Source organism: Onychostoma macrolepis, chromosome 01, assembly GCF_012432095.1.
Source record: "Onychostoma macrolepis isolate SWU-2019 chromosome 01, ASM1243209v1, whole genome shotgun sequence".
NCBI classification, from domain to species: Eukaryota; Metazoa; Chordata; class Actinopteri; order Cypriniformes; family Cyprinidae; genus Onychostoma; species Onychostoma macrolepis.
Window position 1 is genome coordinate 35,613,954 of NC_081155.1, and position 14,038 is coordinate 35,627,991.

At 37.3% G+C, this 14,038-nt stretch overlaps 1 protein-coding gene across 4 annotated transcripts in view; it reads left to right on the top strand.

Moving 5' to 3' along the window:
- The first annotated feature begins 860 nt into the window (after positions 1-860).
- dlc1 (DLC1 Rho GTPase activating protein) overlaps positions 861-14,038 on the top strand; it is a 108,536-nt gene continuing 95,358 nt past the window's right edge. The window contains exons 1-3 of one of the 4 annotated variants that reach the window (XM_058797291.1): positions 862-1,407; positions 2,465-3,152; positions 3,249-3,920. In XM_058797291.1, the coding sequence (XP_058653274.1) occupies positions 2,541-3,152; positions 3,249-3,920 (1,284 nt within the window). In that variant the 5' untranslated portion in view covers positions 862-1,407; positions 2,465-2,540. Of the gene's footprint in view, positions 1,408-1,895; positions 2,046-2,464; positions 3,921-14,038 lie in introns of those variants that run through there. The other 3 variants (XM_058797124.1, XM_058797378.1, XM_058797209.1) reach the window with 3 other exon arrangements.

The window sequence follows — 14,038 nt, forward strand, 5'->3', positions numbered from 1 at the left end:
TTGATATGGCCCTTTTCCAATATATGTAGAAAAATGTTCCTCAAACTATTTAGGCTATAATAATAATAATAATAATATTTTAGTAACCTATAATAATTCATTTTATCAATATTACAAAGTATTTGTGTGCATTAGCTAAATATAAAAAGTAAAATAATAATTTTAATACTATTGTTAAGAATGCTTGAGCTGTTGCGTTAGTGACAGAAAAAAAAAAAAAAAAAATTCTGAAATAAGTGCCAAAGCATTACTGCAATCTGACTTGGCCCTCTGACTCAAACCTTTACACAGCATGCAGTCTGCTTCTAATCAAAACTGGAGAGTGCTTTTCCCAGCTAACACACTGATACAGACACACATAGGCGTGGAAAGAGAAGTGTGTGTGTGTGTGTTTGAGTTTGTTTGTGTGTGTGTGTGTGTGTGTGTGTGTGTGTGCGTGTGTATGTGTGTGTTTCTGTGTGTGAATGTCAGTGAGAGGAAAGGGAATGTGGCATGCCGATTTTATAGGAAGAATCAAATGTTACGAACAGCACAGAAATAGAAAGGGGGAAAAAAGAAAAGCAGGAAGAGAGAGAGAGAGAGAGTAAAAAGTAGACTGTCAGTTTCCAGAAGAACTACACTTTAGTGATGTGAAGAGCCTGGTTTCTGAAAAGAGTGTTTGAGAAAGCAAGAGATAGAGGAAGAGAGCGAGAAAGAAAAACAGTGACTTAAGACTGCCAGAAACAAAAAGAACAGTCATCCCAAGCAAAGACCTCTAATGCCGTCAAGATGACAACACGCTCTCCACGCGTCTCTGTTTTCTTCTCCTCCTCCTTGTTTCTTCCAGGGAGAAAAAGCTCTAGCAGGAACTGACCACGATCAGTGATCGCTCCAGACGTCTGGGGAGAGATTGGTCGAAACAAATGGCTTCCTCCTCCCTCTTCTGGAGTTCTTGCATCATCTCTTCAACCGCTTCATTGAAAGAAAAACGCAAATTGGTTGCAGAACCAATTAGGAACACTTATTGCTGAGGAGCGCATGCTGGTCTGACAGCTGAATACTTGATCTATCAACACAACTGAAGTACTAGTCTAGAGGCTTCAAACATGGATTTGTTTATTTATTTTGCACCTTGGGGAATTATTTAAAACAGAGTTTATTTTTTTGGCATTTCTCTTTAGACTTTTTCAATGCAGCAATTGTGTTTGATTGTAACATCGCATGGGACCATAGAAAAGTTGTTGACCTCTGGAGACACATGACCTTGACGTCCTGGCTGGCTTGAGAACAGAGCTAGCTGTGTCAGAGGGTGAGCTCACCACACAGCGGGGCGAGTGGGTAACTGGCCGCTCCATCGCCGCATACGGACAGTACCAACACGGAGTGACACACTCGCAAGGCCAGAGGAAGAGGAGAAGGAGCATCCAGGTACTAATGCTTAGACTGACCATTTGCTTATGAATCCCTATAAATATCTGCTGCACTGTCACGGTTTTGTTATTTATGTTCAAATTTAGACATTTAGTTACTCTAGTGGGCTCATACTGGGACTCAGACATTACCAAACAAGCACAAAGTAAGTTCAGGATGTCAGTGACGTGAGCAACTAAGGATTATCTTTCTTTACGACAAGATAACTGTCTTTATCGAAAACGAATAATCCTCGAAAGCGCTTGCCAAAGGAAAGTTGGACCTCACGACCAGATGTTCAACAGAGGGAGTAACTTCTGGCCAGATGTGAGAGGAATGTCCTGGTTAGGACCTTCTCTGAACGCTCGCCACTAACCGCTGACTTCACATAGACGTCAAGAAGATCTATCAGACTTAAGGGACTACAAGAGCTCCTGCCATTTCACCACGCTGTGTGGTTTCCCCCAGCGGTCTTTTATTACTGCACTTCTTTCCATCTTGAGACTTTCCTTCTGGTCTAATTTTAAAGAGAAGTCAGTCCTTGGTGGCTAATCACTGAAGAATGACTTGTGCAAAATGTAGAGAAGTCTTACTGTACTTTTGAGTGGGTGGAGGGTCTGGTGAAACGCTTGGCTGACTCAACGGTTGGCGTGAGGGTAAATGTGATTCGTTTATTTTTCTTTTCCTTCACGAGTCAGTCCTACAGCTGTCTATGAGATCTGCTTTAAATGTTTGTTCTTCATGTAGATGTACTTGGTCATAATCTTTTCTGTAAGTATCAAAAAAAGCAGTGTCAAAAGTCGTGGACAATGCGTTGTCAGTTTGTATGCACTCGGTTCTTCAAGAATAAATCTAGTATTTATGATGTTCGAAAGGAGTGTGGCATCACATTAAGTGGTTAATGCAGTTTCCGATATAACACAGAACAGACTCTTCAGACTAAACAAGTTTAAGAGCACTTGAGTTTCAATGTCAATAGGATTCATTAGGCGTATCATTTCCATTTCTCTCACATATGAATATCGCAAGTGTTTGGCAATGAAGAAATTCTCTCTTTCTCTCTCTCTCTCTGCAGGAGGACCTGTATCTGGTTTTGTGATTTCCGTGGGCCGTAATAATAAGGCTCTATGGGCTAGCCAAGGGATCTGGCCATGCCTGTTGCTATTCGTAAGAGAAACTGGGAGGATCATGTGACCCCACGGACAGGATTACAGTACAGCTATGATGACCTAGACTTGGTCTGCTGTCATGTGCGTTACCAGCGCGGTAGGTGTGCCTCGATGCCTGAGTGTGGTCATCACCAGCCTTGGATTTTGGGACTTTGGACTGGAGATGGTACAAGAACGATGGAGAGGATAGTACAGAAGTTTAAGGGTGGAGCTCAACCTAACTGCGAAGGCGCAAAGTGCCAATCGTTGACGCCTGGAGACATGGTCAATGCAATAGCACAGCACAAGAGTGACCAAGATAGCAGGCTACTTTTAGACAATGTGGCAGATCAAGATGAATTGGAATGTTCTGCTTCAGGAAATTTGCAGGCTCACAATGGAGATCCAGATAATAAGGAACTAAACAAGGATAAAGTATCTGCTTCCCATAACCTGACACATTCTGTGCTCCCTACCCCAGTATTAGCTCAAATAGAGGAAACGGATGATTTATCAAATGTGCTAAAGGACAGTAAATCTGTCAAAGTTGACTGTTCTGAACCAACTTTTTCCAAAAGTGGAACTTGCACAGAAAATGCAGAATCCATAGTGAAGGTCAGTGTGGGCAGTCGGATATTAGTACACGAGCACATGAGTGTCACAAGCGAGATCACAGACATAACTAATAAACCTCCCACCTCTGATTCACAGCAGAAATCGTCTGACCCAAACAATATTGTGGAAGGACAATGTTGTGAAATCTCTGAGCAGATGATTTTAACATGTGGCAAAGTCGAATGCTCACACACAGATGGAACTGTGATCCCAAACTTGTTATCATCATCAACTTCTCAAGAAATTCACATTCCAGAAGCTGGCTCAGATGCTATTAAAGCAAGTCTAGTCTCCAAACATCGCATGGTATCTCAAGGTCAAGGCAATGAAAATCAGGAAGGGGATTGCATTTTTAAATGTTGCGATCATGAGATGTTAAATGTTGGAAGCCTTAAACCACCTGCTTGTGAAACGTCTCAGCTGGAACCATCTGGAAAAACTGACATCATGGAAACATGGCATGATTGCTCATCAAAACTCCAAACCATCCATGAGGGCTCCTTTCCTGAATCTGGAGATGATGCTTCAGGTCAGATATCAGCAGAGATGCCAGAACATCCAACAAGTGCAAACATAAACACCATCAACTGTGAGAATTTGACAACTTCAGAGGATCAAAACACGAGGGAAAAGGAGGCAACTAGAGGAAAACCTCAACTTGAAGGACTCTATGATGAACATCAGGCAAACCAATATACAAATACAGCCAAAGACCTTGAGAGTGTCCCAAAAGCTGAAGGATCCCTTGTAAAGCTTCGTACAAGGAAGGTAAGATGTTTTTCATAGATTTAGATTTTTTTAGATTGTTTTGTTCAGTTTTATTTACACTAAAAAAATGTATTTAAAAAAAAGAAAGAAAGCAGAGATAAAAAAAGAAAAGTGCTATAGTCACGCAGTATATAAAGAAATCCTTTTGCACATGAGATTCCCTTATGTGTCATGACTATGAAGGTCATCAGTCAGTCAGTAAGGGAAATTCTGGGGGAATTTCCACGTAAATTGACTGTATAAAAGGAATTAAGTATGCAAATAAATTGAAATCTGGAAAAAAAAAGGTTCTATTTTATGCATCACAAGATTTCAATTAGTTTCGTATTAAACGCTGTGTTCACAGCATTTTTTATTTATTTATTTTGGGGTATTTTTGCAAGTTGTATTATAGACACTAGAAAGCAGACAGGAAGTTATATGGGGGAGGAAGAGAGGGGGAATGGAATGAGGAGATGCAGGCTGGATTCAAACCTGAATCTCTCACAAGCACCACAGCTCATAATGTAGTTCGGTTTTTTCAAAACCGATAACCCCTATTTTGGAGTGTAGTTTGTGCCACTCGTTTGTGCTACAAGCATTATTGATCATGCAAAGAATGGGGCTTGTTGAGAAGATGTGTGCTATTGCTTTTCTAAGTTGCCGTTTTCACCTGAATCTCACGTGGTGTTTGATAAAAGAGACAAAAAAAATCACATAAACATACACATTGAAGTAGGAACTCAAGTCATATCTAATCACAAGAATGGGAATGGTCTCCGTTGACTTCCGAATGGCCTAAACCACATAGCAATGTCCTACTAACCACTCAGAACACCACCGCTTTCTTTCTCTCTTTCTTTCTTTCTTCCTTTCTTTCTTTCTTTGGGTCGGTAAGATTTTTACATGTTTTTGAGTCTCTACTGCTCACCAAAGCTGCGTTTATTTGGTTTAAACAATAAAATAGTAATACTGTAAAATAGTATTACAGTTTAAAATGACTGTTTTCTATTTGAATATATTTTAAAATGCCATTTATTACTGTGATGGCAAAATTGAATTTTCAACAGTCCTGAGTAATGACTGTTGAAAATTCAGTTTTGCCATCACAGTAATAAATCAGTGTCACATGAAGTCATTAGAAGTCATTCTAATATGCCGGTTTTGTGTTCAAGAAACATTTCTTATTATTGTAAATGTTGAAAACAGTTGTGCTTCTTAATATTTTTTTGAAAACCATGTTTTTATTTTATTTTTAAGAATTATTTGATGAATCTTTGATTTCTTTGACGGAAAAGAACAGCATATATTTGAATTAGACATGTTTGTAACAATATAAAAGTCTTTACAGTCACTTTTGATCAAATAAATGTATCCTTGCTAAATAAAAGTATTAATCCCCAGATAGTCTTGTGCACAGTGCACGTCATGAGTGGTCAGCATGCATGCTGGCGTTTATTTTTAGCTTGTTTCAAACCAGTTCCAGCATGTTCCTTCTTCAGAGTCTTTCTTCCCGCTCCATGTTTGTGCTTGCTTGTATACACAGTTTTGATTAAAAGCATTTATATAGTGCCATGCTTTTCAAGCAGCACATCCTAAATCACTATGCTAGCTCACGACCACGCCCTTTTGAAAGCAATGACATCACTCCAACTTACATCTCTGGCCATGGGCATCAGTGGAATGTTCCACAGTCCAAAAAACCGGCGTCAAACAAGGCCTAAATGGGTATGTGTTGTCATTGTGTGTCTGCTGATGTGTGACGGGCGTTGTATGTTTGATCTGTTGTGGGTGTGCTTGTATGCATATATATTTTTACCTTTATGCGTTTACGTGGGTGATTGACAGCAGCCCGCCTTGCCAACCTCAGTCCCTTAGGTAAAGTCTCTCATAGCGTTCTGTGTTTATTCATCCTTGCTGTATTCCACAAGACCCTGGAGGCGTCGTCCAAAACACAGTCATTATTTATACAGCAGGATCCATTAGACAGGAACCAGCCCAAGCAAAACACGCCATGCTGTGTAATTGTCATTTATTTGTGAGGCTGAAATCCAGGGCTGGTGGCTGGAGTTCTTGTGGGGATTTGTGTTTGTTATGGAGCTCTAGAGTGAATGCGAGCCATTTAAGGGCTTGAACGACTCTTTTCTACTGCTAATGGAGACATGAACTATTATGAGTTCAAGGACAGAGTGAGCAACAAGAGTCCTTGAGTGTGGGAGTTTTAGTTTGGCACATGAGTACAGAAGGAATCTTACTTATTCCAATCATCTTGTCTGTGAATGAGCAATAAAGATAGCAAAGGATTGTATTAGTAACGTAGACAGAGAGATACTAGATGCTCATTTGGTTATTCTCTTGACAACACAGCAGTGCCGATGATGGAGATGATGAGACCAGTGGTAACTGAAGTATTTCCCTTTTCACGCATGATGCTGCACACACGCAGACACTCTGAATGTGCTGGATTGTGTCAGTCAGGGGATTTATCAGGGAGTTGAAGTATGAATCTGGGCTTCATGGTGGATTTGAGATTCTTGGAACCGCTTAAGTGGCACTAACACAGTGACTGTTTCAAAAATCACTCCCCATATTGAGCAACTGACTGAGATCACGTTCTCTCCCCCTTTGTGTTTATGCACTTGTGACTGTACGCATGAATTTGCGCATACAGTAGGGGTGTGAATCTATGGGTACACAGAGAATTGATTTGATTCACAATTCGTAAATTTCACGCAATTCAGTTATGATTTTGGTAACACTTTATAATAAGTATACACTAATAAAGTACTTACAGATCATTTGCAAACTATTAGTTTATAGTTAATAGTTATATCGCTGCACTATAGTTATTGCCATACGCATAATGGATTATACACTGTACAAACTGTATATTCTGTCTCTTAACCCTACCCGTTGGTGGAGGGTTGAATGCAACGCTGTTAGATTACTTCATGTCTCATTCACCGGTGAGAAAACATTTCAGTACAAAGTACATAATATTTCAATAATAACACCATCTATTCTTGCTCAGTCTGGAATAGCGTAATGAAACACACTAATGATGTATCATGTCTGTGCAAATAGGGTGCACAGAGGTATGCAAATACATACGTTGACAGGCAGGTAGGACAGCCTGTCGTAATCCTCGGACCAAGGAATATTATTGGATGAGCATTTAATGGTCTTACACCTTCCACAGGCGATATAAATACGTTAACGCTTAACTTAGTGATTGCTGACGGGATGTCGAGACTTTTAATTAGCATAACAAACAATGTTTTTGAAGCAAATCACCTACCCTGCACTGAATATGAATGCAATTGATGTTTAATAAAGGTTGATTTAAATCACTTAATTAATGCTATGTTCCCATTTTCCATGGCCAAATCTAAAGTGAGAACCATTGACTCCTTATTATCAATTAACAATTCTTTGAGATAATGAGATAATTAAATAATAATAATTATGTAATAACAGTGATAATTAAGAATTCACTATTTGTATCAAGTCTATTAATATAAACTAATTGTATTGAGTCTATTAATTAAAGTGTTACCATGATTTAGTTTTTCTTAGATTTTTATATACCGTATATATATATATATATATATATATAATTTGATCCAGTCCACAATGAGATTCAATTCAATACGATTTTGATTAATGATTCAATTATGTATTTTTTAATTCAGTTCAATTCATGAATTCAAGACTTGTGATATAAATTGAATCTCGAGATATGTGCATGTGCATGCATGTGTGAATTTGTTTCTAATAAAGGCAGAGCCTTGCCCCATCATACTGGGTTTATAGATTGCTTTTCACTCACCCTTAGAGACAGAAGGATAATTAAATTGTGCAAAGGTACAGTAATTATGATGATACAGATATTAATGATGAATATCAACCTCATAATTAGCTCCCTTATGAATACTGCTGATTTGGCCTTGAGCTGTACAAAGTTTGAAGAAATTTCCTATTAAAAATACTAACTTAGACCTTCATGTTCTTTCTATGCTGTCACAGTTTTATCATATTTCACATTGGTCTTGCTAGTTAGTGCAGCATAATCAAACTGATGAAGCCTGTTGAGCAGCGTGTCCTTTTTTGTAGTGTTTGTTGATGAGGAAAGTGCTAGTTAAGATGAAAAGGATCGTTCACCCTTTCAGCATTTACTCATCTTTATGTAAATCCATCCCAAAAGCGCCTCAATGTTTGAGGATGTACGTTTTTTTTAGTTTTTTTTAATGTTTTTAAAATAAGTGCTTTATGTTCACCAAGGCTGTGCTTATTTGTTCAGAAATATGGTAAAAACAGTAATATTGTGAAATATTATTACAATTTAAAATAACCAAAGTTCAAAAGCTGAAAACACTTATGATGCTTAATATTAATATTTATGTGAAAACCATGATGCATTTTTTCAGGATTATTTGATGAATGATGAAATCTTTAATCTTTTGTAACCTTATAAAAGTCCTTACGGTCACATCGGATTAATGTATTGCATCCTAGCTAGATAGAAGTATTAATTTCTTAAAAAAAAAAAAAAACTTGCTGACCCTAAACTTTCCAACAGCAGTTTATATCAGTGATCAGCTATGTTAAAAGTGCTGGATAAGGAAGATAACTATTGATGTATGTCTTGTTTATATGCTCTGAGGTAGTGCCAATGTGTCCTGCAAGGTAAGGAACAATAAAGAACATATCAAATAAACTCAAAATGTCACTAGGAGAATGAAATGGGCATCTATTCACACAATCGCACTTATGCTGAGTTCTTCTTGGCCCCAACAGGGCTTTTAAGGCAGAATTCTTTCAAGAGCTGACTGTGCTGACTGTGAGAAAATAGAAATAAAATCTTGTTAAACACCCCCTGTAGTTCACACATTTTGATAAACTCAATGGGGTTTAAAATATGAAGTCATATTTATTCCTGTTCCTAAAGCTTGAGGTTTGTGTGTGTGTGTGTGTGTGTGTGTGTGTGTGTGTCACATTCATTTTCCATTCACAAACCATCAGCGTTAGACTTGTTCTGCATGTACAACAAGCTGCATTGCAGCATGTTCGGTTGCTTTGAGCTGTGTTTTAAACTCTATGAAAGAGGTCAAACTACAGCTAAAGGCCTCTGTGTATGCACAGAGCATCTGATGCCCCTTGGTCCTCACTCTAGTTCCTGTGCCTTTTATGTTTCATTGCTGCAAATCCCAATAAATGATTCAAGTGGGAACTCAAAACCAGGCCAAGAGTTCAAAACTCTCTTCTGTTAAGAAAAGCTTTATATCAGGGCCAGCCACCAAACAAGATTAGAAATGTGTGCCTGCAACTTTCAAAACCGATATGTGGCTTAATGCAGGAGTAGCATGTCTTAACGGAAGAACTTAAAGTGCGATTTAGTCCCTTTTCATATTTGACCTGGGCAGATGCTTTTCATCCACTGCTTTCAGTATTTGAAAGGCTGAACTCATCTCACCACATTTTGTGTTTAATCTTAATGTAGTCTGTGTGGGCATGTATGTGTTGGGGAGAGATTTGAATAAAGTTAAATAAAGTTTCCAGTATGACGCTAACAAAACAGCGCCATGTTATTAACATAGATTTTATTGTTATTAACATAGACTTTGAATCATGTGTTTTTTTAAATTATTATTATTCAGCAAGGATGCATTGGATACAAGAGTGAAAACTTTTATGCTGGTACATAATTTCTATTTTAAATATAAATTCTTCAAATAATTGTGAAAAACATGCATTGTGGTTTCCACCAAAATATTGAGCAGCACAACATTCAACATTGATGATAATAATAAGACACATTTCTTGATCACCAAATCAGCATATTAGAATGATTTCGGTAGGATGGTGTGACACTGAAGTAATGGCTGCTAAAAAAAAAGAAAAAAAGTTTGCTAAAAAATATTAAAATTAAAAATGAATTATTTGAAATTGTAATAATATATCAGTATTATTGATCAAGTAAATGCAGCCTTTTTTAAGATTTATTTTTTGGCATTTTTGGCTTTATTATGGTAGGATAGATCAGAGCTGACAGGAAGCGAAGCGCAGGATCGGGAAAGGTCCTCGAGTCGGGATCTGAACTCGGGACGCCTGTAGTGCTGTATGTTAGCGCACTGCCTACAAGGCTATCAGTACCAACATTCAGTGAGCTGACTTTTAAAAAATAGTCAATATGGTAATTATTCAGTATGATATATTGAGGTACCATGGTAAAATCAACAAGTCCAGACAAATGTAGTTCTGATTTTGCAAAATGGTTAAACCGAGGAGGGATATATATTTGCAACAAATTAATTTTTCTTTGGTAGCTGTTGTGTCTGTAGTGTAAAGTGAGGTAAAGGATTCCTCGGTGTGTCCTTGAACAAACCAGCTCTCTGACTGACCTTATTCAATAATATCCAACACAATAATTAGGAAGGAAATGAAACTTTTCTCTATGCCTTCCCATAATGCACCCAGTCTCTGTCCCACTTACACATGGACATCTGTTGCAGTCACATGACTCAGTAATGTCATGTTCAAGACTTGTGCCAAATACCAGAATACTTCAGATACTGAAGTAAATGAGTTTACCAAAGGAATGCTGAAGCTTATGCCATTTCCTGAAAATCTGTGATGAGGATATGTTTCCAAACACCATACATTTGGACTTTTCTTCAGTGTGTTAGGCGTCCTGATTCAGTATTATTATGATCATACTTTTGTTTCTAGTGAAAAAGGAAAGTTATGTTTTCAAATATATGGCTGTGTCTTACTTATAGACATTTTTAGGTGGTTGATCATCGGTGAAGTTGTCATATTGTGAGCTAACTTAAGCCAAGTACAGTAATCGTGTATTTTTGAAAGTACATGAGTCATACTAAATGAGCCGTCAGGCACTGCTGTATGAGACAGTGTGTGAAAGTAAACATTGTATGCAGACATTTTGAGTATTTTCTATAATTTGCCACACCAAAACAAGGTTGCCAAGTTTACCCACAACTGACTGTCCTTCCATCCATCTAGTTCAAATGTATGCTTTACGTGAGGATGCATTAAATTTATTGAAAGTGGCAGTGCAATTTTTTGGTAGAATTTATAGAAAAGAAAAAAAATGCCGTTCTTACCTGTTCATCAAAGAGTACGGAAAAAAGAATATGGCAGTTTCCACAAAGACTGTTTTCAACATTGATAAGAAATTTTTGACCACCAAATCAACAGAGATTATTAGAATGATTTCTGAAGGATTGTGTGACAGTGAAGACTGGAGAAATGCCTGCTGAAAAGTCAGCTTTGCTATCACAGTAATATATTATATTTTAAAGTATATTAAAATAGAAAACAGTTATTTTAAATTGGAATACTATTTCTGTTTTGGTGTATTTTATTATAATTTTTTTTAAATAAATGCAGCCTTGCTGGGCATAACAGACTTCTTTCAAAAACTTTAAAAAGCGGAACATTCAGACTTTTAATATACATCTACTCTCTTAAATATCCTAAAGGATATGATTTACTTGTGAGGTAGAACTCAAACCGGCCAAATGCAGTTCCCCTATAATGCATAGTGTCTAAATCATTTCATTACAATAAGAGTTAAGGCCTGAAATTGTGCTATAGCATCTTTCAGAAGTTTTATCGTGTCTCCAGTTTTATTCCTTCTCTCTCTGCTCTAAGCCTGTCTTGCTAGAGAAGGATTATGCAATATAGTTGGGCCCTGACAGCTTCCATTTTATATTAGTGGCTAACCAGCGATGTGTCACTCTGCAGGACACACTCATTTCAGATGTTGAGGTCTTAAGGAAAGATCTCTGGGGTCACTGAGGACACACTGAGTTGGTCATAAGCACATTCCCCCAGAGATCTCTGGGAAAGAGGAAAAGAACAGGAAGATTTTGGGAGATCTCACAGTGTGGGAATTCTGTCATCTCAAAACAGGAAGAAGCCTGTAGGAATGTGACCCCTAGAAGACACTGAAAGAGACTGAAACGGGGATAATTTAGAATATTTTTCATACCTGTTAAAATGCAGTTGACACCTCTTTTTGTTGGTATATTCCTCCATTTGAGTGTTTGGTGGACAGATGTCACTTTTATCAGAGATAGAACAATGCATCACATGAGAGTGAAAACAGTGGGCTCTCTGTGTGTGTGTGTATGTGCTGTGTTTATGAGCGTTTCAGAATGAGTGTGTGTCATGGAAAAGCTTAGGCATCCATGCAACTAGCTTTCACCACACACACACACACACAGGGTTCTGGCTCATCTCGGCATATCCAACAGCAAAGCACTGATGCTGACAGGCTAATTCTGTGCTAAATGGAAAATAAATGGGGAGGCAGTCACAAGACATTAGTAATAATAGAGAGAGAACACACACACAAACTCACGCATAAATCTTTAGATTTTTTTTCTGCTCCTCTGGCCTTCTTAGCTCTGTTTTACAGCATATGCAGAAAGCTGTGTGATGTTTATTTCAGCACCCATATTTTAACAGGTTACTGTTTTCACAATGGCCATCCAAACAGAGTAAAGATTTGGCACTTAAACAGAAGTTATGGTGAAAATCTCTCAATCGATTTATTACCACTATCACCGCTGCATTGTTTGAAAGAAGACATCTTTTTTGGCTCCACTTCTTTCACAAACAGCGACAGTGTTGTGAAACCAACACTTTAGTAATAATTCTCAATAGCCACTGTTGTTAACCTTTTTTTTTCTTTTTTTTGGAAGAAAATACTGTATGCAGTAATGCAGAAATCACATTATTTTCTAAACAGAGCTGCAGCTTTTTTTTAAGCGGCAGAAACACATTTTCCTGGTTGTTTATTATTAGTAGTATTTACACATTACATGTACTTACTATTGTAATAACAATAAATAATTTATAATTGCATGCAAGTAACCCTAAGCCAACCCCTAATCCTAACCCTAACCATGTAGTACATGTACTTAATTGATATTACTTAAATGTATAATTGCACTGTGACAAGGACAGTAACTTATTTATTTATTTAGTTATTTTCATATTGAATTTTCTTATAAATGCAACCTTGGCATAAGATACAAAAACATTAAAAGTCTCATACACCCAAAAACGTACTATTCCACCACCACCCCATTTGAGCCGACCATTTGAGTCTTTAGCTTACTATACAAATCCCATTTTTATAACCAAACTACTATGTTAGAGAAACAAAAGGAATATGAGAGAGATGGTTGTCAAGGCCAAATGATTATAAAGAGTAAAGTAAAAGTCTTTACGAGAAAATAACTTAAGCAAAAGAAACAAGTATATTACAGTAAATAAAGAAAAAATGAGAGACATAATAAGATACATAGCAGACAACGGCTGTACAAAGACTGAACTGGCTGAAAAAACTCAATGACCTGTACTAACCAACATAAGTCATTTTCTTTTACTCATAAAGTGAAGAATAGTACTTTTCAAATTTTACATGAGATAAAGGCTATTGTCATATCAGCTGTTTTATTTTACATATTGCTAGTTGTCACATGTTGAGTTTTAATGACTAGCCAAATTATACTCACTTTATTTCTGTAACACCCTCTATTATCGGATTTGTACTTATAAATGAATCATGGATGATGGTGAAGAGCCCATTTCTGCACCAGCATTAGAAACTGAAAACAAACTGTTCCTTATCTGTTCCTGATCCTGGGTGAACTGTTCCTTTTTATTAAAGCATTTTGACATCATTTTATGATTTTTGGGTCTGTCAGGTTTTTTTTTTTTTGCATGTATAAACCTGCCAATGGCATAAAAATGAGATACCAAAAAGCAGCAATTAAAATCACTGAGTAAAGTATCTCTGTGTAACTGACTTAGTTTCACATTTTATATTGAAGCTTATTAAAGCACAAGCAGATGCACAGTCAAAATGTCAAGGAAAGGTCACTGTAGTGAGAAGTGTGCTGTATGAATGTCGAATGTGTTGTGTGTGTGTGTGTGTGTGTGTATATGCTTGGCTGTCCTTTTGGCTATGAAATGTCTCAAAACGTCTTTGAACAACTGGAATAACCTTACAAAAAAGGCCTTGGAGACAGAAAATGGTTGCTAATGACATAAAATGTGTAAATTCCTTTCTAAAATGTCACAAGGTCTGCTTTCTCCATTAATGG